General features: G+C 49.6%; 6 protein-coding genes across 6 annotated transcripts; 4 read left to right on the top strand and 2 right to left on the bottom strand.

Moving 5' to 3' along the window:
* Positions 1-331: 331 nt before the first annotated feature.
* N7498_003305 (uncharacterized protein) lies at positions 332-4,689 on the bottom strand (the record flags this gene model as incomplete). Its single annotated transcript, XM_058450367.1, has 6 exons — positions 332-867; positions 1,017-1,364; positions 1,490-3,141; positions 3,264-3,592; positions 3,646-3,753; positions 3,820-4,689. The coding sequence occupies 6 exons, from the start codon at positions 4,687-4,689 to the stop codon at positions 332-334; spliced, it is 3,843 nt and encodes a 1,280-aa protein (XP_058309829.1).
* Positions 4,690-8,644: 3,955 nt separating this feature from the next.
* N7498_003304 (MDR family MFS transporter) lies at positions 8,645-10,623 on the top strand (the record flags this gene model as incomplete). Its single annotated transcript, XM_058450366.1, has 7 exons — positions 8,645-8,812; positions 8,874-8,950; positions 9,021-9,247; positions 9,316-9,339; positions 9,386-9,457; positions 9,513-10,016; positions 10,070-10,623. Coding segments are annotated over 7 exons (1,626 nt in total), but the record flags the coding sequence as incomplete, so codon positions are not given.
* Positions 10,624-11,376: 753 nt separating this feature from the next.
* N7498_003303 (FAD-dependent oxidoreductase) lies at positions 11,377-12,961 on the top strand (the record flags this gene model as incomplete). Its single annotated transcript, XM_058450365.1, has 4 exons — positions 11,377-11,672; positions 11,741-12,012; positions 12,062-12,432; positions 12,482-12,961. 4 exons carry the CDS (start codon positions 11,377-11,379, stop codon positions 12,959-12,961), a joined length of 1,419 nt encoding a protein of 472 aa, XP_058309827.1.
* Positions 12,962-13,444: 483 nt separating this feature from the next.
* Positions 13,445-19,614, top strand: N7498_003302 (ankyrin repeat domain-containing protein; the record flags this gene model as incomplete). Its single annotated transcript, XM_058450364.1, has 3 exons — positions 13,445-13,499; positions 13,557-16,616; positions 16,673-19,614. 3 exons carry the CDS (start codon positions 13,445-13,447, stop codon positions 19,612-19,614), a joined length of 6,057 nt encoding a protein of 2,018 aa, XP_058309826.1.
* Positions 19,615-22,533: 2,919 nt separating this feature from the next.
* Positions 22,534-23,334, top strand: N7498_003301 (uncharacterized protein; the record flags this gene model as incomplete). The annotated part of the gene is made up of 1 exon (XM_058450363.1): positions 22,534-23,334. The coding sequence occupies one exon, from the start codon at positions 22,534-22,536 to the stop codon at positions 23,332-23,334; it is 801 nt and encodes a 266-aa protein (XP_058309825.1).
* A 1,017-nt stretch (positions 23,335-24,351) lies between these two features.
* N7498_003300 (uncharacterized protein) lies at positions 24,352-24,699 on the bottom strand (the record flags this gene model as incomplete). The annotated part of the gene is made up of 3 exons (XM_058450362.1): positions 24,352-24,371; positions 24,425-24,608; positions 24,685-24,699. The coding sequence occupies 3 exons, from the start codon at positions 24,697-24,699 to the stop codon at positions 24,352-24,354; spliced, it is 219 nt and encodes a 72-aa protein (XP_058309824.1).
* Between the last annotated feature and the right edge of the window lie 80 nt (positions 24,700-24,779).

Genomic DNA, 24,779 nt, shown 5'->3' with positions numbered 1-24,779 from the left:
TGGTCTGCATTCCCGTGCTATATGTACTGGTCAAGGCTATGCCAGTGTCAAAGAGGCTTACGCTTTAGGCACCTTTAGACGTGGTCTTAAGATTCTTAAGAAAAATGAGGTACCCTAGCGTATATAGTAATACCATCATCTTTACCACTATTAGGCCTGTTGTATACCACTTTCCTCTATACTTTCCGAATAACTTCCTTGACTATAGGGTTTGGAAGGTTACGCGATGTTATATCATGTAAATGTTCCTTGTCGTTATTATTGTTATTTTATTAAACCGAAAACTAAACAAAGTAGCAGAACGGGAGCATCTTAATCAGAGCTCCCACTCTCAGGGATGAGAACCTGGTAAGAAGATAGAAGATGAAGAACCAGCATGCTGGCCATCGTCAGAGCCATCGCTCTTATGCCCCGCTTCAGATTCAATGGCAACCCCCGGATAAAACTTCCGGTCCAATGACCCACTTGTCATGTCTGCCAACTCTCGAACTGAACATCCTCCAATCATTTGCAGAACTGGAATATCAACATCCAACTCCTGCGCAAACAATCGACGCAAGTCAACCGCGATCAATGAGTCGACACCAAGTTCGGTTAGTCGCGTGTCGGTGATGACGCTGCCGTCCCCGACCTGGCTGGGAAGATGCAGACGGTGATGCAACTTGGCTGTAACAACAGCCTCGACAATCTCCACCACTTGCGCTATTGTGGTTGCAGATTTAAGCTGCTCGGCGAGAGGCACCGCTGTACCCGACGATACGGGGGGGCCATCACCTTGGTGATGGTAGCGGATGAAAGGCCAGACTTTGGGAGTGCGGAACCAGAGAATGTCTGGGTGTACAGCAGGGTCCTGAATTCGGATACCGCCTAACAGTGACAAGACAAAGTTGAATAAAGTCCCAGTCTATGCTTGTGTATTTGACATAAAGCCTAGAAGATAAAGTAGAAAAAAATATCTAGACAAAGTGTCAGGCTCCCTGGGCAGGCCGACGTAGAAAATATCATATTTCACTGACCCATGTCATCATTCACTTGGGCTGGCTGGACAATGCTTACCACGAGGCCGCGTGCACGGCGATGGGCTGCCAGCTCAAGCAGGAAGTTGCTGGCAGCTGTGTACGCGGACTGGCCCAGGTAACCAATGGTGGCGACAGCACTACCAAAGAGGACGAAGAAGTCAAGGGTTGGCTCCTCGCCAAAGATCTCGTCAAGCAGCAGACTACCCGGGACCTTGGGTGCGAGCTGACCAGCTAGAAGGGGGAGATCCGCATCAACAAAGAGCCGGTCCCAAAGCACCATGGCCCCGTTGAGAACACAACCCAGTGGCGGAGAATCCGCTTTCAAGCGCTGGGCGAGGGAGAGGACTGATGCTCGTTTGGTTACGTCCACGAGTATGATTCCAAGCGTGCCCCGGTAGTGTGGTACAGCTCTGCAATCCAGGCCGGGTCAATCTGTGGGTTGCGGCTAGTGAGAATGACATTGCGCGCACCACGCGAGATTAGCCAGTGAGCGATGGACTGGCCAAGGGCGCTGGTCATGCCGACCAAAAGGTATGTCTTCCTGGGGGAGAGCTGCACCAAACTGCTCTCTGCTTTTATGTGTGCCTGTACGAAGTCGGGGGTGGATGTAGCCCAGTCGACAATCATCAGGCCTATCCTAGAGCAAGGAAGGTCGGCGATAGGAACAATGACAGGAGGTGAGCTGGTGGACTGGGTGACCAGCTGATCTGCAGTCACGGTAGCAGTACGCAGAGCTTCGGTCAATCTCTGCAGTTGAACTGCAGATGGAGATGCAGATTGCCGAGCAATGGTCTCCGTCAAAGTGGCGAGGAGATGCTCTTTGTGCATACCCGACGAGCCAACTGCCGACACCATGCGATCGAAAAGCCGATCAGTACTCGGATCAAGATTCACGGCGTTCGTGATTCCCCGTGGGAGTTGACGAGCCAACGTTCGCAGTGGGTCATTTTCGTGCACATGGATGCTTCTTCCTGGGCCGATAGACGACTTGCTGGTGGTTGTGAAGACAGGCCGGATGGTTTGTGCAGCAGCTTGGATAGCAATAGCGCGACGAAGGGTGTCATCGTCCGCGCCGTGCACCAATACTACATCGTCGTTTGGCTTGAAAACAGTGGCAGCAAGCAGAGACGAAGCAGTAGCATGGAGATATTCCGATTCTTGCTCCGCGGAAACATGGTCCGGGACCTCCCAGAAGCAAGAGGAAGAAATGACGCTTGCGAATCGGCTAGTCAGAGCTACCAGCCTTGTCTTCATGACTGAATCCTTTCCAAGTACCAACATCAGGTATTCACCGCGATTGATGCGGAGTGCGCGAGAGGTAGAGTATCGCACATCGATGATGGTCTCGCCAACCTCAGGTCTCACTTCCCCAACAAGGCAAAGTCGAAGCTGTTTATCTGGGGCCTGGTCAACAGCGACCACCTCCCTATGTAAATCCTCGACTGACTGGACAACCGGACGGCGAACAGCTGCATAACGGGTGTTCAAACCATCACTCGCGTTGATGCGCGGGAATAGGAAGTTACCCTCTCGGTCCACTCGCAGCTCCAGCTCAGTGCTGTGAAGACAATTGGTGAGTGCAAAGTCATTTTCCTGGGTTGTGAAACCCAAGCGTAAGAGCTGCTCTGCTAACATTTCCGGCTTCGCCTTAGCCGGGTCAATGACATTGAGGTACTGGAACATGGCCGGCGCATGCTCGTAGTTCATGCAGGTGAGGAAGCCCTTGCTCAAGCCAAGATGGGGTCTATCTGTCTCAGAACCCCCCGTCACCCAGAGTGTCTTGTCGGCTGTTCGCACAAGGGTTTGAAGGCCAGCTAGTCGTGACTCAGTCAAATCCTGGAAGCACGGGTCTCCGTCTAGATCGGCCAGCACCAACACCACGGCTCGTGGACCCGTTGCGAAATTGTCAATGGCAGGGTAATACTCCATCGTTGCAAAGAACGGCTTGATCAATGCCGTGATTTCTGCCACTCGATCGGATGACCCCCCGACAATGACTCCTCGCTCGAACGGAGGTGAAGTTAGAACTGGAGACAATGGCTTTCGCAGATTCGAGATCCGGTCGTCCACTGCCTGGGCCGCGAAGACCGAGTACATTGTCAGATCACCTGGAGGACGGTCACTAATCGTATCAATCCCTCCAAAGCCTGTCTCTTGGAGCAAGTTGTTCCATCGGGATGCCGACACCATGGGCCCCTGGGACGACCGTCTTCATTGCCGAGCCACTATCTGTCGAGGGCACACCCCAAAAGACATATGCGAATGGTATGCAAATTGGTGATCTCTAGCGCAACGAGATAACCGCCTGGCTTGAGGAGCTGTCGTATATTGCGCAGGGTCTGTTCCAGGGAAGGAGTAGCATGGAGCACGTGGGCGGCGATGATCACATCGTAGGCATGTTCTTCGAATCCTCTCTTGACCGGGTCCTGGCCAACATCCAGCTTTTGGAAGATGAGGCGGTCGGCATGCTCGAGCAGTGAGTTCAGCGTATCCTGAAAGAGCCCGGCGGAGATGTCGAGTGAAGGTGTAGGAGTGGTACGCTCTCCCAACGTGGCGATGCACTTCTCGTGTCGCTGATGCCATGCCAGCCGCCAGCTTCAAGGAGCTTCATTCGCGGATACCGTACAGCCAGATCATCGACCAGCTCTCCCACGCGATGGTTGACATATTGAAGTTCCAATTCATCGTGGTTAAAGGTCGTGCGCAGCTCGTCTTCTTGTAAAGCATCGAGTATCTGGGCTTTGGCCCGGAGAAAAGGAATCATAATCCGGTCCTCGATTCATCGAGCAACGGGGATCACGACAGACACCGAATGGGGGAGCGCGGGAGGTTGGCCGGGCGGGAACATGATAAGCCAGACGAGGTTTCCGATCTGTTTCATGCCGTCGGGTGACATGCTGAAGTCGGTCTCGTTCGCACGCTTTTGACGATTGAATACATCTTGGAATGAGATGTTCAAGGAGCCGGAGATTTGATGGTCTCCCATCGATGGATCTCGAATGATCTCCATCGTTTGATCGGGCTTGATGTGCGATCCATTCCGAGTTTCGCAAAAAATCCATCGATGAATCGTAATCTTTGATTGCCGTGTCACAAACCCCTGGGGACAGACCCTCTCATTCTCCACCCTTATAGAGAGGGCGACGTTTACCTGACCATTAGACTCACGAAGCCAGAAATCGATATCTTGCGCCAACTTATGGCTACTTTCACTCCAGGCGGCTTCGACAAGGACCGTAGGCCATTTCCCATCTTTTCCACGCCCTCGGACTGCTGGTTTCCACGATGAATCAGGGCATTTCTTTCTCGTAGGTCCTGTGAATTCGCCCCCTCCTGTGGGGATAAGAACACTTGTCGCTTGAAGCGCCCAAAACTCGAAAACCCGACTGAAGGCCCTGTGGGCCACGTCATGAATGGTACTAGGCATTTTGAGAATGATGGTGTGAGAAATGAAGTTGTAAGTTTTCCATGAGTTTGTCAGGAGCGTTTCTCCCGAATTCTCGAAACACTCGCGGAAGGAACGCTCATCCACATCGGAAACAACAACGTACCCCCTGCGGTTGCCTTCCCTATCACAACGCTCTATCTCAAGCTCAAAGCTTCTGAGACATTGTTCTAAGCCTTGGTATTGGTATATTGGCGTTGTAGCAGGAAGACCTTCTTCAGCCATGATAGATGAAGCTGTATAATGTATTAGGAATGATTGTATTAGTCTTCCCAGATGTATAGAGAGAAGAACACGAAGCGGGAATGTTTATAAGTTAGGGCAGTTGAAGATTCCAGGCGGTTTCTGCACCCTGCGTGCTGTCATCAATCGTCATCCATATACTATGTAGAGCGAAGCAGGAGGAGACTTTGTTGTGGCCTTTGGTTAACGGTACCCACTCGGCCACACCGCCCACGCGGTCACCCAATTAAATAATCGCATCCTGACCCGTCGTTCTGCATACATCTCCACCATGGCTCTAGACCGCACTCGATCAGGCCGAAACTTAAAGAAATCAGCTCTAGTTGCGACGTAGCCGCCAATTGAACATACCACGTTCGACACTGAATAATCGTATTAATAGCCACCGATTTCGCATCGAACAACTGCACGATATTTTAACAATCAACGAGCAAAACAGGAGGATCCGAAGGTGATTCAAGCGTGTTATCGAGTGCAGTACGTTCTGCGAGCTATAGGCTCTACATTACTGTAGGCTTTACATCTGTAGGCTTTGCATTACTGTAGGTTCTGCGAGTGCTGTAGGTTCTATATGGCTGTAGGTTCTGCGTTGCTGTAGGCCCTACAAATCCTATAAAGCCTACGAACCCTATAAGTACTATGAGGCTCTATAAGCTATACGGACCCTATAGCGCTATGAGCCAGGATACTACGCACCCTATGAATACTGCGGGCCCTATGATCGCTGTGAAAAAATGCTTAGCTAATCTTCGGTAAATATCTTGAATTTGCATAAAGGGTAAAATTTAATAAAATCCAGTAGACCTATTTAGATTCGGTAAATGTAGTTTAGACCAGCTCAGCTCTTTAACAGCCAGGAACGCCCGCGGATGACTAGTAAATAGCCAAACGTAAAACCAATATCGATTACTAGTCTTTAAAGGGTATAATAGTAATTTGACACCACAATTCGATTAAATTCACTAAGGAAGCCCGGTTCTAACGGGCCAGTCCCCGGCTGAACCTATCGACCCCGCTCGGCCCCTTCCTCTCGTGATTGCTTATGTGTTCTTTGTTGAGGCGCTGAAAAACGAATCTGAGGAAATGGAGATGGTGATCATTGGTACTGTGCTGATGTTTAAGGCGCTAAAGCCTCGTCGTAAGGAAGGTTTTTAGAATGCATGAGCTGAGGGGAGGTGGATGACCGGGATGATGGCAGCAGGGGTATATGGTATAGTAAGCTGCAAGAAGGTTACCTTAGGTTTAGCAAGTGAGAAGAATACTAAAGGACTTTTGCTTCTCAATCTCTAACGTCTATAATTATTGCCTCATAGCCTACGGCTTCCTTTGCTACCTTAGGTCAACTGATTGGCCCCCAATGGCGTTCTCGGATTTTTCCTTCTTTCCGCTCCTGTTCATCCTTGCTCTGGACGCGATATATGGCTTTGGCTATCGGAATGGCTTCCTCGAGCTCATGGCCAGTAGCTATCGAGCTCGTAGGCTATCTGAGACCACCGAGCCTCTTCAATGTAACATGACGAACACGGGGTTCGATGAGCTGCTCGACAATCCGATTGTCTTCTACTGACCGGTGATCAACGGGAACAATCCTGCCCTCAGCCTTCAGGCATTCTACTTCTCCGCCCCGATCGTAGCGATGTGGACGGTGATGCAGGTCGAATCCTGGTGGGATTCGTCTCCTGCGAGATGGCTACTTTCGTGGGTCTCCCATCCAACTCTTATCATGCATTTCGTGTCTGCAAGATGATCTCATGCTGTCATTCCAGTCCCACGTTCTGGGCCCTGCTCTCCTAAGTCATTGGTATCGGTGCCATCGTACCCCTATGGTTTAAAACACTTAGTCCACCTTGCCTACGCGGCGAAACGCATTTTGCGCAAGCGTATCTGCGAGCGGTGGATGAAGCAGTGGGAGAAAGAGAAGACGGCTTGTCCGACCAAGCAACTGGTCAAGAAACCGAGTCGGAAGACGCTGGAGCTATACAGTGGACTGTATGTATAGATCGTACGCATCGATTCTCATTCAAATGAGGTCGACGCGCATCGGCCTACGGCATTTCCTGTATAAGATCAATAAATCCGAGTCAGATCGATGTAGCTGCGATACTAGATCTCAAACACCGAGACATATCCTATTGCAGTGCCCGCTGTACACCGATCTACGACGAACCATGCTTGACAAGATCGCTCGCACCGATCTTGGACACACGATAGAGTACGATGACATCGTATCTCACCCGCTGGCGGCTCGCTACACCGCCGCAATAATACACTAAACAAGTCTCCTAGGTCATTTCCTTCACATTGAACCGAAACAGTACCCTAACGACGACCATGAACGGGCAGGTCCTACAGCCATGGTGGTGGCAGCCGGACTAGATGATAACCAGGCGTAAGAACCTGGGACTATGAGTGATAAATACTCAGTTCTAGTTAATCCCTGTGGTAACTTTTATGGCACCTCTAGCCTCAAATTTCGAGAGACTAAAGGATCTATAGGCCACACTTTCATGGTTTGTATTCACACTGAAAATCAAAATACATGGGACTTCTACCCTTTCGTTCTATTGTAGATTTCTGTTCTCCATGAGTTCCCCTTAGGACACATGATTGAGCTAGTAGGTTTCGAAGACACTGAGCAACCAAAACTGTACACAAAATGACTTAGCCACCGAGAATGGCAAGGCTACTCACCATCCACCGACGGCCTATAAGGCTACGATAACGCAATTAATTGAGAACATGGCAGTTAAGATTCTGATGCTCGAGGGGCATGAGCAAGAGCAGAGGAGGATACGGAAGAGTGCAGTGGACTTTGGGCTTATGGGCTCGTGGGCGTTTGGGATTAATCTACGTTCGTTTCTGCGCTGATCTCATTCCAGAGATCAGTTTTCCTTTGTATGGTCTTGTTTATAGGCGCACCTGGTGTTCAGGGCATCAAGTTCAGCTTCGGTTCGGACGAAGCGCCTGCATAGCTTGACGCAACTAGTTAGGCCCCATCAGCATCAGGTTAATTGAACTTTGATTGATTGATTGGTTGACCCCTGTGGTTTATCATTCACTTGTGGTTGCACCCGGCGCCTCGGACTCTCTCAGCCTCGGGCGCGCATGCCGTCAAATTGCCGCCGTTCTGCATGATTCTGGGATTCGGGATTCCCATTTCGGCCATAATCCTTCCGGAAACGATGGCACCAGCATACGTTCAATAAACAGACAGCTATTTCCGCATGACAGCTGTGGGCTGTAGCCTTTGTACGTGTCGAGTCTTCGACGGGTTCTGCGCGCGACAACAAGCCCGAAAGGGATTACGGCACCCCAAGCATCTCGGCATGAATACATATTTGCATTTGCCATGACGGCGATATCTCGTCTCGTCAGTTGGAAATTAGCCTTCGGCCTCGTCCCGGCGAGTCTCTTGGCAGATATCTCACCGTGGGGGCTTAACGATCGTGAAGTGCAGGTGGCGTCCACGGCAGAAGGGGCATTGTGGTTTTTGCAATGGGACCACTTGACAAGGCTGGGGGACAAGAGACCGGAGAGTCGCAACAAAGACAACCACTGATCGGAAGGATTCGTCCGTCGGATAGTTGCAAAAGGATTCCGATCGCCGCGCCACAGGGTCCTGAGACCAAACAAAGAGCTCCAATTTTCAGCGCCAGCCAACAACCAGTCCGGACGCTCTCTTTCCCTGGCCCCTGCAGGTTCATATGCAGTTCCCAGAGCAAGAAGCCACTCATCTGTGTTTTTTTTTTTTTTTTTTTTTTCGTGCTGCTTTTCGTACTTCGAGTTTCTCTCTTCTGGTATCCTCTGTTTGTGCTTTTGGCCCCAGTTCTGACTTCGAGACTCACGTTTTGTTTTTTACTGCTTCCACGTCCATCGCGTTTGAATGCTGCCACTCCTTCGCTTGTCTTCGGTTCTTCTCCCTTAGAAGCGATACAGAATGGAAAACTCTACAAATGACCCTTCTTCAGAGAAAGGAGCTACGACGCCTGAAGATAACCAGGAAAGTACAACTCAATATGTGAGCGGCGTCAAGCTCGTTGCGATCGTTTCGGCCGTAACTCTGGTTTACTTCCTGATTCTATTGGACATGTCCATTATCGTGACAGTATGGTCCTCAGCCTATCTTCCTCTGGCTCTCTGCGACTGACCACACTTCATGGGCCTAGGCCATACCCCGCATAACTACGCATTTCCACTCTCTCGCTGATGTAGGTTGGTACGGAAGTTCCTATCAGCTGGCATCGTGAGCCTATCTCCCACCCCATCTGTCCCAATGTGTGTATGCACGCTTATGTTTGCCTGACTCATTCCAGAGCTTCTCTTCAACCACTGGCCGGAAAGGTCTATTCCAATTTCTCGACCAAGATCACCTTCCTTTGCTTCTTTGCAGTGTTCGAATGCGGCTCCATCCTATGCGCCGTCTCGGTGTCGTCGAAAATGCTCATCATCAGCCGTGCGGTCGCAGGCATTGGCTCGGCTGGATTGATTAACGGCACACTGACTATTCTGTCAGCCTGCATGCCGTTGGAAAAGAGACCCAGTATGTTCATAACCCCCCCCTGAACATTCACACTTCTACGAGGGAATGGCTGACCGGGATCTCTCTAGCGGCTTTTGGTATCATGATGGGCTGTACGCATTCCTGCTCCCACCCGAATTTACACAGCTGACCAAACAGTTGGCCAACTTGGTATTATTATCGGGCCGTTACTAGGTGGTGCGTTCACGGAGTATGTCTCCTGGCGGTGGTGTAAGTCATAGTCTCCCTTCATCCCCGTATACAACATGTCTAATGGATAGTCAAGGTTTCTATATCAACCTTCCGATCGGTGCCATCGGCGCAGTTATCCTCCTGTTTACCCGCATCCCTGCCGCCATCAAACCTCGCGACGTGACAATATGGGTGGCTATCAAGAAGCGGTTCGATCTGATCGGGTTTGCCTTGTTGCTTCCAGCTTGCGTGATGTTTTTCTTGGCTCTTGACTACGCTGGTCACCAGTTTGAATGGAACAGCCCAACCATCATCGGCCTCTTCTGTGGTGCCGGCGTGACGTTCATCCTCTTCGTCGTATGGGAGTTCACTATGGGCGGTGACGAAGCCATGGTCCCTTACTCAATGATCCGTATCCGGGCCGTCTGGTCCAGCTGCCTGGTGATGCTTTTCTTCTTTGGAATGCTCGAACTGGCTTCTTATTACATGCCGATCTACTTTCAGTCTGTGAAAAACGCAACTCCGTTGATGAGCGGTGTGTACATGTTGCCGAGTATCATCAGCCAGTTGATCTCGACGGTTGTGGGTGGGGCGCTTGGTATGTGAAGGGCAGCGAGAATCGTTTTGATGGCAGTGTTAACCGTGTAACAGTCTCGCGCGTGGGCTACTACCTCCCCTTCATTATCGTGTCCGGTGCCTTGTCATCCATCGGCAATGGGCTCATGGGTACTCTGTACGCCCACAGCTCAGACGGCAAATGGATCGGGTACCAAGTACTCCTCGGTTTCGGTCGAGGACTGGGCTTTCAAATCGCTGTGATCGCCGTCCAAAGTTCGCTGTCTGCCGACCTCGTGCCCGTCTCCATGGCCCTTATTTCATTCTCCCAAACTCTCGGAGGCGCCGTTTTCCTGGCTATGGGGGAGACACTCCTGACCAACAGCCTCAAGACAAACCTGCCAAAGTTAGCTCCCAAAGTCGACCCAAACACCGTGGTTGATGCCGGAGCTACGGGAATTCGCGATGTGGTCAAAGATCCCGTCCAGTTGGAGGGAGTGATTGAGTCGTACGCGAAAGCCGTCAATGTGATCTTCTACGTGGCGGCAGCCTCAGCTGCCCTGGTAGTTTTCTTGTCGTGGGGAATGGGATGGAATGATATTCGCAAAAAGGAGGATCCTTCTCGGGAATCCGAACCGTCTGCTCCGTCGACGTAAGCTGCATCGCCGTTATCTTGGCCGTATGTTTGTTTATCTATTTTCAGTTCAGCTGTACTTTTTATATATCTGTGTTATATTGATACGACCCCTGAATCGGCTATTTCCACTCAATCTGTCAACACCTTAAGGATCACAAGGAATCTCTCTATCCGTTTCCAAATTCGGCCCCCAAATCCCCCGTCGGGAGACAACACCGTGCATATGCAATAGCAACGCCTCCAGAGTAGCCCTCACCATCTGACATTGATACGTAAGATGTTACTGTACCAAAGAGGAAAGCCATTCGCCAACAAGGTGCAGCGCCAAGAAACGCGCATGCAGGTTCCACAATACAGCCTTGAAGGATCGAATCCTTCAAACCTTGAGCAACCACGGCGCTAGTCTCGGGCCGCGATCCGGCTATCTCACCGTGGGGGGTCGATCTATATCCACGGACCCTCCTTACCTCAATATATTGATGTGATGCTATCGTGTTACACCGCATTACATTCCCGTGCAGGGCATGATCCGCGGAGCATGATTCCTCAGCTCGTGGCGGAATGTCCCGGTGTACGTGCGGCTGGTCCGGGGGCCTAACGAGGCTTAATCTAGCCCTGACTAGGATGAACATCGCGCATATACGTAAGATCGGGGGATGGATTGGCCCGGTGCTTCTGCATGACCCTGATTGTATGATCCCCTTATCGTGCTATATGACTGTCATCACTGGAGGCCAGTCACGACTTTGAGGGAATATCACTGACAATGGAGGAGAAAGGCTCATTCAAAGTTATTATCATCGGGGCCTCGGTCACGGGTCTCACCCTGGCCCATTGTCTTCATCGCGCCGGGATTAACTATGTGGTTCTGGAGAAGCATGTCGAGGTTCATCCGCCGATTGGCGCCGCCGTGGCTATTCTGCCCAATGGTGCGCGAATTATGGAACAGCTGGGCATCTTCCATCATGTTGAACAGAAGTCTTCTTCGATCCAGCGGGTGCATCTTTGTTTCCAGGATGGATTTTACTACGATAGTCTTTCTCCCAGTGTCATACTTGAGAGGTTGTTTCATTCCTATCGAAGTATATCGCATAATTACTGGAGCGTAAAGCTGACAACGTGTCGATCAGATTTGGCATCAAGTTCGCTTGTCTGGAGAGGACTCAGCTTCTTGAAATTTTGTATACGACCCTCCCGGACAAGTCAAAGGTTCTCACGAAAAAGGATGTCGGGACAATCACTCCGCACGGAGCCACAGTCTCTGTCACCACCGCTGCCGGCGAAGAATTCCAAGGCAGTTTGGTTGTAGGAGCAGACGGCTTGCACAGTCTGACAAGACGCGAAATGTGGCGGATCGCTGATATCGAGCAGCCGGGGCGAATCACACTCAAAGAGAAACGCAGTGAGTTGACAGGCAATTTCACCTCGCTATTATTTCTGATTCTTGGCAGGTATGGGGGTTGAGTTCAGCTGTATCTTCGGCATGTCTAACCCCATCCCGGGTCGGGAGGGCTGGCAGCACGTAATTCGACTTGGCCCCGGGTTCACAATCCTGATATTCCCAGCAGCCGCAGACGGCTTGTTTTGGGTGCTCATTGAGAAGCTACCACGAAAGTATACATATCCCGATGCACCGCGGTTCTCGCAGGACGAAGCCGTTTCGCGCTGCGAAGCAGCTGCCAATTTGCCCATCTGGGATGGAGTCCGGTTTCGAGATATCTGGGCTCAGCGCCGGGGGTTCCGGATGGTTGCGTTGGAGGAGAATCTTTTCCAGACCTGGCATCATGGCCGGATAGTCTGTATCGGAGATAGCATGAGCAAGGTATGTAATTTAGTCCACACGACTGGATACGACTAATACTGGGTTTGAGATGACACCGAATATTGGTCAAGGAGCCAATACCGCCATGGAAGCAGCTGCCGGACTGGCCAACATGCTCCACGCAATCACTCAAGACAACAAGCTTCCCTCGACCGATACGATCGAACAAGCGCTTGTCACGACCACCGCAAAGCATCGCAAGCGTCTCGACGCAATTCACATGGAATCCCGCTGGATTACGCGGCTAGAGTCATGCCAGGGCTGGCTGACGACGGCCTTCGCGCGCTACCTAGCGCCACATTGTGGTGATCTCTTTGCCCTAGGTGTCGTGCGCAATTCCTACAACGGCGAAGTGCTGCAATTCCTGCCCTTGACGGAGCGTGCGGGGAAGAACTGGCCAGAGTTGGAATGGTGGAATACGTGGGGCCAATCCAAGTGGCGGGAGGTGAGCCAGAAGATGGGCTACCTCTTTTTCATTCTGATCATTTTGTGGTCTATCAATTGGATGTCGAGAATTGCTGACCTGTGAGAGATCGGGCTACTTCCCATAGTGAGATGTCACTTTCCTTAGCCACCTGGGCACATTCTAATATACAAGTTCCATCGAAACTGTAAGCAGGTTTAAACAATCTTTTCAATTGTTTTAACTACCACGCAACTTTTCCTGTGATATAGGTGACGGTAAGGTGATTGACTCCCTAAGCATCGGAGTATAATTAGTCTGTCCCACGGTCTATATCACGTTGGTATTCCAAGAAACGCTTCTTCTAGATAACCCACTGCCAATTATCCAGCGTAGACTTTCATATGATTACGATATTTGAGGTTGGTGCCTGTTCCGTACGGAGCCACCCTGAAACCTGATTGGTGGGGATTCTCCGCCCCCTAACAAGCCGAAAAAAACCTCACCCTCTACCTAATGATACAAATTTATGAATCCCCGCATGCAATTTCTACCCGTCGAAGCAGTTGAGTGAGGGATATTGAACTTGAACAGCATTGACTGGGAGTCATGGCGAGCAACATTCTCGGTGAGCTGCTCGGCCCCGCCGTGGTGGGTCGCTTCAGTAAGTGATACCTCTTGTTTGTGATGCTGAATGGACCCTGGCTGATTAACGTGACAGAGGCAAAAGACCCGGGACCACTTCAGAGAATCCAGGGGCTCCAAGACTGGCTGAAACCAACCGACTCGGATTCCCCAGCAAGCGAATATAGAAAACACCTCTACTCCCATGCCCCAGGGACCGGTGAATGGATATTTGAGACTGACCAATATCGCGACTGGAGCACGACCGATTCAGTTGGGAATCTCTGGATCAGAGGAATCCCTGGTTGCGGCAAGTCGGTTGTCGCAGCTAATTTGATCAGTCGACTCCAGCAACTCAACAATGGCCCCGTCTTGTTTTTCTTCTTCAGAGAGATTGTCCACAGTAACCGATCGCCGCAGTCATTGCTGCAAGACTTTTGTCATAAATTGATCGATAGCTCCCTTCATCTTCAATCTGCATTGGAGCAACTGCGGAAGGATTTCCCGGCGGTGGAGTCTGTTCCCTTTGACCAGTTTTGGGAGTGCCTAGCAACGGGTCTGCAATCGGTAGATAGGGTCTACTGTGTCGTCGATGCTCTAGATGAAATGGAACAGGGACATGACAGATGGCTTGAGCAGTTCCTCGACTTGGGCCGTCAGTTTCCCCGTTCGATCAAAATTATCACCACTAGTCGTCAGGTCCCTCATGTGGAGAAGCACATGCAGGGTACTTGCATCGTGGATCTACGTCTTGACCGTCTGCATGTTGACCAGGATATATCTGTTTTCGTCATGCAACACCTGAAGGAGTCTCAACTGGATCTGGGGCTGGCAGAGATTGAGGATATCAAGAAGGCTATCTGTGAAAATGGGAAAGGCTTGTTCTTATACGCAAGACTTATGCTTGATGAGCTACTACGGGACCCTAAAGACATACAGATTCGCGTGCATAATCTCCCCAATGGGTTAGGAGACATGTATACCAATCTCTTGCGGGATTGGGCCACACGGTCAGGAACCTCCACACATTTCCAGAGGCTTATTCTCGAGTGGATTACTCATTCAGCCCGACCACTGCGCCTTCTCGAGCTTACCGCTATGATCGAATCATTACCCGACCGCGGAGGCCTTGATCCAGAGTGCAATGTGAAAAATGCTGTTCGAACAACTTGCGGACCTCTTCTTGAGGTCTGCGAAGACGGTGCTATCCAGATTATCCATCACTCTCTTACAGAATTTCTTCTCAATCGCGATGTCGAGCATACCCAGATGATGCATCGAAGCCGTGACTATGCCACAATTGACCCACCTGCTGTTCATACGATGATCGCACGAACATGTCTTCAATACCTCACCAATGGCCCTTTACGGCAATGGGAAATCACAAAGCACGGAGGCGACCGGCCAAGTGATAGGAAATCGCTTTTCCTGAAGTTCTACTTCCTCCGCTATGCTGTCCTAGAATGGCCATTTCATGTTAACAAAGCGGGAGGCTCCAATGACGAGCTTCTGGGGCACTTGGACACGTTCTGTAAAGACGGCAGTCATGACTATGAGGCATGGAATGACATTTGGCGAGCGGATCGAGATGACATACCTAACTGCTGCTCTGTTATGCATATCACTGCCTACGCCGGACTAGTCCCATTTGCTAGCTATCTCCTTTCCCGAGGATCAGATCCAGATGTCAAAGACGAGGATGGCCATACACCTCTGGTATACGCAGTTATGAAGGGTCAACATGAGATGGTCAGCATCCTTTTGCAACATGGTGCTTCTCACGATATCAAGATCAAATCGAAAGATTACACGCCACCACAGTCCTTGATTACATATGCGTGCAGGCTAAACCATGTGACAGTAATTCGTGCCCTCATTAATGGAGGTGTGGATCCAATGGCTAAAGATACGATCGGCGGCGGAATCACCAACAGATTCTCTCGTCGGCCTGATCCTTGGGATGGCCCAAGTTATCCGGACCCCTGTAAAGATGTCACGGCTCTCGCATCTGCGTGTGAATATGGACGCGTTGGGGCTGTTCTCGAGTTGATTAGACTTGTGGATCCATTCTACCTCTACAAAGATAACCTTCTTCACTTCGCTGCCCAAAAGGGCAAAGATTGGATTCTCTCGGCTTTACTGAAGCATGAGAAGGTTCGACTCGCCATCAATGATCGGGATACCAACGGTGACACTCCAATTTACCTAGCAGCTCGCAATCGAAGTGCTCCCACAATAAAAATTTTGCTTCACCATGGCGCGGATGTCATGATTCGATCCATGAACAAAAACTTTCCCCCAGAGCCACCCATTGGGGAGGAAAGTCGAATCACTCCCGCACCTCTTCCAAGCTATACGCCTCTACATGCATGGGCCTTTGGCATTCCGCGAGGGTACTACAACGTAGCAAAGAACCAAGATTTAATACCTTGCCTGGAATTGCTACTCAATGCAGGCTGCGATATCAACGCAAGAGACCATAGAGGGCGCACAGTGCTCTTCGAGTGGCCAAGGCTTCATTGGGCAGACATGAGTGGTGAAGATCTCGTTACTGCTCTCCTTGAGCGCGGTGCTGATGCTACTGTCGTCGACTTCAACGGAGAAACTCCTTTGCACAGTACAGAGAGAGTTAATGAGAAGGTTGCCAGGCTTTTAGTCAACCATGGCTGTAACATCAATGCACAAAGGAGGAAAGACGGATTGAGCGTCCTCATGTGCAACGCAATGCAGCAAAATCACGGTGACCCCTCGATTTTCCATGGACTGGGGGCGGACTTTGACCAACAGGATTGGCTGGGGAATACAGCTCTCCACCATAACTTCAAAAGACGTCCCGCAGGCAAAAGTTGCCATATTGATGGGTGGCTGTCCAAATCAAACTTGCACATACAGAACCATCTTGGCAGAACACCTTTGCATGAGTTTCTTTATCGACAAAATGAAATGACCAAGGAGAAAAGAAGCGGGGAGAAGAATATACCTGAAGACCTCGTGGAAATGATCAAACGCGGCGTTTCGCTCGAAAGCCGGGACGGGCTCGGACGTACAGCCTTGCTAATTGCACTGGTGGGTGAAGAGCGCAATTCTTTGAAGCTGGTCGAGGAGTTACTTCGACTAGGAGCAAGTGCTCAGGCAATAGATTACGAAGGAAAATCTCGTGAGTTCTTGTCCGCAACCGTATATTCCTGTCATGGAAATGCTGACTATTCTTAGCTTTGCACTATGCTTTCAAGCCATCCGCCAATTCCACGTATCTGGTGAAAGATGATAACAGATGCGTGCTTGCTCAATGTCTTATTGATGCTGGAGCGAGCATAGAAGCCATTGACCACAAGGGAAACAACATCTTTCATGACTTCATCAATGACAAGATGATTCAAACATGTGGTAGCTGGTCTGATTTTGAAAAACGCGCTGAGGCGATTATAGAGCTCGGGGTTCCCTATCGACAGGCTAACTATCAAGGAAGAACAGCTTTACATGCTGCTGCTGCCATTGAAGATCATCTTGGGTACAGCTTCAGGGGAGGAAGAACACGACTAGAGTTCCTTCTTCAGTCATCTATGCACTTCGATGTCAACGCCAAAGACAATGATGGAATAACTCCACTGCATCTGGCGTCAGCTGTCTCAGACATCAACGCACTGACTTTGATTCAACATGGAGCTGATATTCAAGCGAAAGACAACGATGGCCGCACACCTCTTCATTTTGCCGCCAGGGCAGGTCAAAGCAACGTCGTTGGCCTCCTACTGGAAATTTATCAGCATCATTCAATTCCAATTGACCACCAATGTGTCAAGAGAAGATCTGCTTTGCATGAAGCTTCCCAGTCCGGCAGCCCGGAAAGTGTGAAACTTCTGCTCGATGCAGGGGCAGATCCCTCCCTGTCTGACGAGCGAGGCCGAACAGCTTTACATGCAGCGGCCGAAATTGAAAACACAACTCCGGCTCAGAAAGCGCAGATTCAGTACTATTCTGAGCCTCCCTTGCTAGCAAAGCCGGAGCTTACTTCTCGACTGCGAAGAACCGAGAAGAGTGATTTCGACAAGAAAGATGCTTTCTCTCGCATGGGCCTTGGGATCTCCCATGATGAAGACGCCAGATGCGCCGGAGAGGTTGTTCGATTGTTACTGGCTGCTGGGGCGCAGCCTCATCAAGTCGATGAGAATGGCCATCATCCATTAGATGTGGCTGTGATGCTTGGTTGCGCTCCGGTTGTTCAGGCGCTGAAGCGCAATGTGACCGAACCCCCGGTGCACTCCTTAGATCCTTTCCGCGAGTCACTTCTGACCTTGAGTGATGCCCAAATGCTAGATGTTGTCAGTTCAGTCCAAGTGCCTGACAACTATATTGAGTTCCTGGAGCGGCTTTTTGCAACGGGTAACGAGGTGCTAGTTGAGGAGTTCATCCGTACCAAGCAACTGAAGTTGTTCGACAGTGACGACAAGTCTAAACGGGCCGGTATCTTTTTGCTTCCACGCCTGGGCTTGACCTCCATGATGAAACGACTGCTATTATACCTGGACGATGCCACTAGTATGATTCCTACTCTTCTAGCACGCGCTGCTGAACGGTCTCTCTGCAACCTTGAGATGGTCAAACTTCTGATGCAACAACTTCCCAGAGAGGACAGAAATGTTTTGGCAGCCTCTTTGGCTGAATTCTCCGCGGGGAAGCGCTGGTGGCATCCTAAGGCTCTTTCCATACTTCTTGAAGGAGGTGTCGATGCCCAGGCTCGAGTGAGCGCCGGCTCTCAAAGTGCTATCAGTAAAGCTGTATCGACCTCCGACGGAACGGGAAAAGCGCATCGCCACAAGTGGAATGGCGAAACTCTCAGGATTCTGCTCAAACATGGTGCCGATCCCAATGATGTACGAAGTGAGCGTGAAAGTCCACCCCTGCACACTGCCGTTCGGAGTGGTGCGGACGCAGAAACAATCACCCTACTTCTCGACCATGGGGCTTCATTGGATTCTGGATCTTCCAATCTAATTAATTCGGCAATTCGTCAGAACAACCTTGCTATGATTGAGCTCCTATTGAAAGCCGGTGCCGACGCGAACGGCACAGACAATAAGAGAGAGGTCCCTCTCCTGCAACAAGTTCCTCCCCCACAAGGCGGATGGGAGTCACGGAGCGAGCGCGAGGCTGTCATGTCTCTTCTCCTTCGGTATGGTGCAGATCCTCTCCGACCCATTGAAAATGGATCCACGACTGTGCTTCACGAACTCTGCGCCGAAACCTGTAACCCTCCAATTGGGCCTATTCTGGCCGTGGGTGTAGACATCAACATCATCGATAGTGAAGGACGCACTCCACTCATGAAAACCTGCATGAATAACAGGGATTTGGAGACAGGTTCCGCAGTTCTCGAGTTGATTGAGGCTGGAGCAGACATTCATGCGGCTGATCACGTTGGATGCACCTCATTGTACTACGCTGCTGAACATGGGGGTGTAGATATCGTTGCGGAGCTCCTGAAGCGATCGGCTGCGATATCCGCACGTAACACCGAAGGATTCACGCCATTGACTGGAGTTCTAAACACCTATGCCGAGAGCTGCACGTCGAACCATTTCGCAATACTGAATATGCTTTTGGATGCGCGTGCGGATCCTCTAGGTGTTTTGCCTGATGGCAGAACGGCCCTTCATTGCATTGCCACCGCACTCATGGATTCCAGCAACGTTGACCGGAAGGAGCAGATTAAAGAGGACGGGGGTGAAGATCATTTCACCGAGGCAACTTCGCTATACCAACGTTTTCTCGACGCAGCATGTGACCGTGAGGCGTGCGACAACAACGGGGATACTCCGATATTTCACTATGTGAGGGCGCCGAAATCTTACAATGGCCATGACCACCCGGATTTCGCTCCTATGCGTTCCTCAAACCCTGAGGACTATACCAAAATGTTCGCAGAGCATGATGTTCACAAAACAAACCTTGCCGGAGATACACTGCTGCATGTCATTGCTCGTCGGGGGGAAAGCCCCTGTGATACAGGGGATGACGAAGTGTTGTTGTTCAAGACCCTTGTAGGTTTGGGGCTTAATCCATGGAAAGAAAACAACGACGGTCAAACAGCATTGGACATTGCCGCGAGTCAAGAAAAGACCAAGATATTGGCGTTGTTTGCTCGAAAGGAATAATTTGATCGCCGCTAGAAATGCTAGCGGTCCATTATTTACAGGAGTCCCTTTAATCAACCGCTTTGTTATCATTGGTTCTCATTATAAATCACTTGGTCAGGGCACTTGGGCTAGTGTCATATTTCTTACTCTCGAAGTTTAAAATAAAGAAGAAGAAAAGAATACATAGGTTGCACGGATACGAAAAATTTGCACATATATTGAAACTTCAAGTATTTTTAAACAATCTCTTCAACTGTTTCGACTGCCACACAACTTTCCTTATAATCTACGTGATGATAAGGTGAGTGAGTCACCCCGCCGCCCTGGGTGGCTCTCTAAGCATCAACCATTGGTCAGATAACTAGTTATAGTAGTAATCATTTTATCATGGAGGTCAAGCCCAGGTGTGGAAGTAGAAAGATATCAGTCTGTTTAAACTTGTCAAGCATGCTTGTCGCTTTATGAGATGTACTGGCAAAATTCGAAGGCGGTGGAGTCGCGCCCTCGATCAACTGTTTGTCTGAAATCGCGCAGCCATTCAGGAGAGGTCTCTTCTGGCCATCCAGTCCGTCAGGAACCCATGAGATAACATACCCTGCTTTTTTGATGTTTAACAGATTGTCTGCCAATGTGTCGCGAATTTCATCACCTTACTTACCTTCGCGTACGCCTCGATGATCACACCCTTGACAACAATCTACCCGGGTTCCAACGCCAGCTAGAAATCAGTCTCCCCTGCAAATCACCCGCCGCAGGTCTGAGCCAATTTGATTCTCTCCCCCTTGAGATACTGTGGGATATAGTTCCTCGGCTGGACCTACAGACACTCTCCAATTTTCGACTCGTCAATCGACGGGCTTACCATCTGCTTGGCTCCCATCCTCAGTACAAGGCAATCATCACACATGCACGCAATGCGCTGTATGGTATTTTGAGCATCCAAGCTGGTAGATGGATTACTTGTAAAACACTATACGACACACTGTGCACGTCAGAATGTGAACACTGTGGCGATTTTGGTGGATATATTTATCTGCTTGGATGCAGACGCGTATGCTTTCTCTGTTTGTCGCAAGAGAGGCAGTACCTACCACTCCTGCCTACCCACGCGTGTCGAAAGTTTGGACTCGACCGCCGTCTCATCAATGATCTACCTCACATGAAGGTCATACCAGGTATCTATTCACCGAACGAGAAGAAGGTCAGTAGATCTTCTACATTAGTGGACTACGAATCTGCTCTCCATGCTGGCGTTGAGCTACATGGATCTCTGAGTGCGATGAATAAGTATACCTCCGATATGGAAGCCAAGCAACACCGGAAATACCAAGCAAGAGCGTCGGGGTCACGCCAGTCAGGAAGGGACAGTCGTCGGGTTCGACAATCTTGGGCGGCAGAACCTTACGATGGGCAATCAGGGAACCCTTTGCGATTCGTATCTATCGTACGTGTGCCATGGCTTGAGAAAACATCACAAGAAGTTGATTGGGGCTTTCATTGTCTGGGATGTGAAGAAGAAATCCAAGTACCGCTCCATTTCAGACGAAAGTTCACGGAAACTACATTCAAGAATCACTTACGAGAATGCGGAGAGGTGAAATATGGAAAGCATCGAAGGGTCTAAGCCCTATGCATGGGAAGGTGACTTGGGCTGCACCTGATGCCTAGCTGCTCCGCGATATCAAATCGTTTTGTCTGTATGTCAAGTTGCGTATTTAAATGAAACCAAGGAAAATTGCTTGAAAATAAAAGAACAATAACGTAACATGGCTTCTAAGAAGCAAAATTGCCCATAAACAAAACATTCGAAAGAAAAAGAACAAAAAATCCAACGCAAAAAGGCGAGGAAAGCCTGAGCCCGCGGCCCATAGGCAAAATCAAACACAAAGCACAACAGCTCAAATGGAGCAGAGGCCAAATGGTCACTTAAATTGTCATTTCATGAATGATGACCTTGGCGCTCTTTTTGCCCGTCAACAACATCACACACTGGCCATTTTTCCAATCAACATCCCTTTCGTCTTCCTCTTCCTCACTGGCGCAACGATCAGCGATGCATTTCATCTTTTCCAGGGCGCACCATATGTTTTGTGCACATGTGGGTTGAATCTGGTAGCCGAAACGGTCTCACACGGCTGCACTTGACATTGGTACCCTCCCTGCCCTTGCACTGGATGAAGGTCTCATTTTTCTTGCATCCGCAAGTGTATATACGGTAATTCTGCTGGCACATGTTTCTGAGCTCAATGCCCCGTCAGTAAATTCAACTTTATCCGTAAAGAGCAATACCCACCACGTTTGAAAGTCTTGTCCGAAGAGATATATAAGAAGGTAGATGGACAGCCCTATATGGGGTAGATTGAATTATATGAGTCTGAGCCTTGATTAGATTCAGATGCTGAGAAAAGCCTAGTTGGTCGAGAATGGGATGTGAACAAAAGATATTTTTGAACCCTCTCCAAGGCTGGGAAAACTCACGGATTTATATTCACTGGGACTGTGCCCAGGTGTATGCTATACAATATTTATTTTAATATTCTCCATAACATTTGGAAGTATGTAAATAGATCAGGAAGCGCGCGGTAAGTGAGACGTTTGGGATAAAAAAAAGGGGTTTGCTGGAATGGCGTCAAGTGAAACGCACACGCGTAGAGCCGCCATGCTAAAAAGGCAGTCTGTTTGTAGATAGTTCATCATTTGGGCATCGGAAACATCTCGGTTACCCCTACATAGAATAGCGTAGGCGCTAAAGCCTTTTTTCTCGCTGTTATCCACCTGGCATTGGATTAAGTTTCGCCCCACCTGGGCACTGAGTAGTGTCGACTGGTGTAAGGGGGGGGGGGGGGGGCGCATTTCTCAAATAAATAACGAAAAAGCAAGAAATTTCTTTCTATTCTCTCAAATACATTGTTTTCATGCTGCATTTTCCTTGCCAACATGGCCAACACCTATACTAAGATTCAATTGCTTCAAGCAAGCGTGGACCCGGATAACGAGATGGAAAGCGAGTTTCGAGTCCTAGTCGATGGCCAATTCGTCAAATACATTACCATCGATCCTGGGCTCTACGACCCTGACGACATGTGTTTTCCCCCTGCTTTTGCATCGCTCTTGCCACAATTTCCAGATGGAGACTGGAATGAGGGCCGCATCTCCCGCGACCCGACAACAGGAACCCCGCATCTCGTTACCTCGAAAGTCGATCTTCCGGGGATCCCAGATATTTGGCATCCTGCTCAAGTCGATCATCTCGAGCTTCACGTAGAGAATCAACTACGTTCGAATGTTCTCGAGGTCGCATGCGATCGCTTTGATTCCGTCGTCATTGCGAAATTCGCGCGCTTTCCTTGGGAGCTGCCGCGATTAGAGGCCGAATCGGCAGTGTACAAATGGCTCGAAGGCCATGGAATTGGCCCTGCGTTTCTGGGTCATTTGACTGAAGAAGGCAGGGTGATTGGATTCATCATGGCCCGGATTACACACAGTCGACATCCTACGCCTGGGGACATCGACGTGTGCAGGCTTGCTTTATTGAAATTGCACAAATTGGGAATCAAACATGGAGACATCAACAAACATAACTTCCTTTTACATAACGGGAATGTGACCCTCGTGGACTTCGACAGCGCAACACGGGTCACGAGTCAAGAAGAGCTAGACGAAGAGCTTCATTCTCTAGATAGCCAACTACGAGATACATCTGGGCTTGGCGGTGTTATCATGGAAGAACTACGTTGAAGTGTTCTTTTGGGTGTATCTACTCCTTTGTTTTCGCCTGTCTTTCTGGTCAGGCTGTACAGTCGGACCAAGGAGATAATGCAAATGGCCTATATACTGGATTCTCCTAGTCTTTCCAGATCTCATTTCGGAGGGTCTTCCAATCTTGAAAGTATCTTTTTGAGCATCCCATGGGTCCTTTACAATGTATTACGTCAAAGGCTGCTTCGATCTGGTGCTTGCTCTTTTAAGGTTAAATATCACTGGATCTTCGTATACTATAAAGTCTTCAGCTCGGTCATCAAAAAAAGCGCTGGTTTCCCGTCTCATAGCTATGTCCGTTAGCAGCATGTATTTTCGTAGGCTCAAAATCATTATATGTCACTCGCAAATCATAGAAGTGCTTCCCACTAGCAGATTGAACGCTTGACACGGAGTCAAGCATCTGGTTCACAGTCTGTCTAGCTACATCAATCTGGAGGCTGTTGATCCCACAGGGCTGCACAGCGCCCTTCGCAATCAGTCCCCATCCATAATGGACCTCCACAAGTATTCTCCTAGTGCCAGACAGAAGATTAATATATGTCTTGATCTCTGCCAACACTACTTTTCTACCAAGGTGTCTTACTCTCAAGCACTTGGCTCTGACCAGTGGAAACCAATCCAGGGGTTGAAGAGCATTGACAGAAGAAGCAAATAATAAAGCTTGTCAAGTGCATAGAGTTAACGGCCCACTTCGCCCGTAATGACCACCTGCATTCGAGGAATTCATCCCCCCGCCAACTGGCACCTACTTAATTCACGAGGGTAACCAAGGTGGGGCCTATCTTAAGGTTGCATTGACTAGTTCTGAAACTCCAATATGTGCTGGCTGAGATATCGGTTCTGTGTTAAATGAATATTCATTGAATGTACCGTGAATGACGGTTTTCTGGTATTGTCTCGCTATATACATGAACAATCATAATCCCCGTGCCAGTCTTGCGGGGCAAGCAGTAGGGTCATCAAGTAAAATGAACGATTTCCATCAAACTTTGTTTACGAGTGCTTAGCCTGCTCTGTGGAATTGTTAGTATTCCATCATACAACTGTGCCACGCTGGTCGACTTACCCTTGTGGAGATCGGCCTTGGTATCGTGAGTCTTCTCGTCCTTCTTGTCAACGACGGCATCCTTGGCAGCGGTGGCACGGGTGGTCAGCTTGGCGTCGTCATCCTTGGCGATCTGCTTGTTGGTCTCCTTGGAAGCCTCAGCACCGGTGCCCTGGATGGACTCGGAGACGTAGTTGGCGGCGTGCTATTGATAAACACGTGTTAGTACCTTTGGCTAAAGTAACCTTGCACCAGCGTAATTGTTGAGCATAGTCACGAACCTTGACAGTTTCCATGGTGAATGAAGAAGTTGAGTTGAAGATTTGGTATTCAGTTGTAGTTTAGATTATACAGACTCAACGACGGTGGGTGAAGG

The sequence above is a fragment of the Penicillium cinerascens genome, assembly GCF_028974065.1.
Source record: "Penicillium cinerascens strain IBT 15544 chromosome Unknown contig_24_segment0_segment0, whole genome shotgun sequence".
Taxonomy (NCBI): Eukaryota; Fungi; Ascomycota; class Eurotiomycetes; order Eurotiales; family Aspergillaceae; genus Penicillium; species Penicillium cinerascens.
This window is presented reverse-complemented; position numbering and strand designations above follow the sequence as displayed.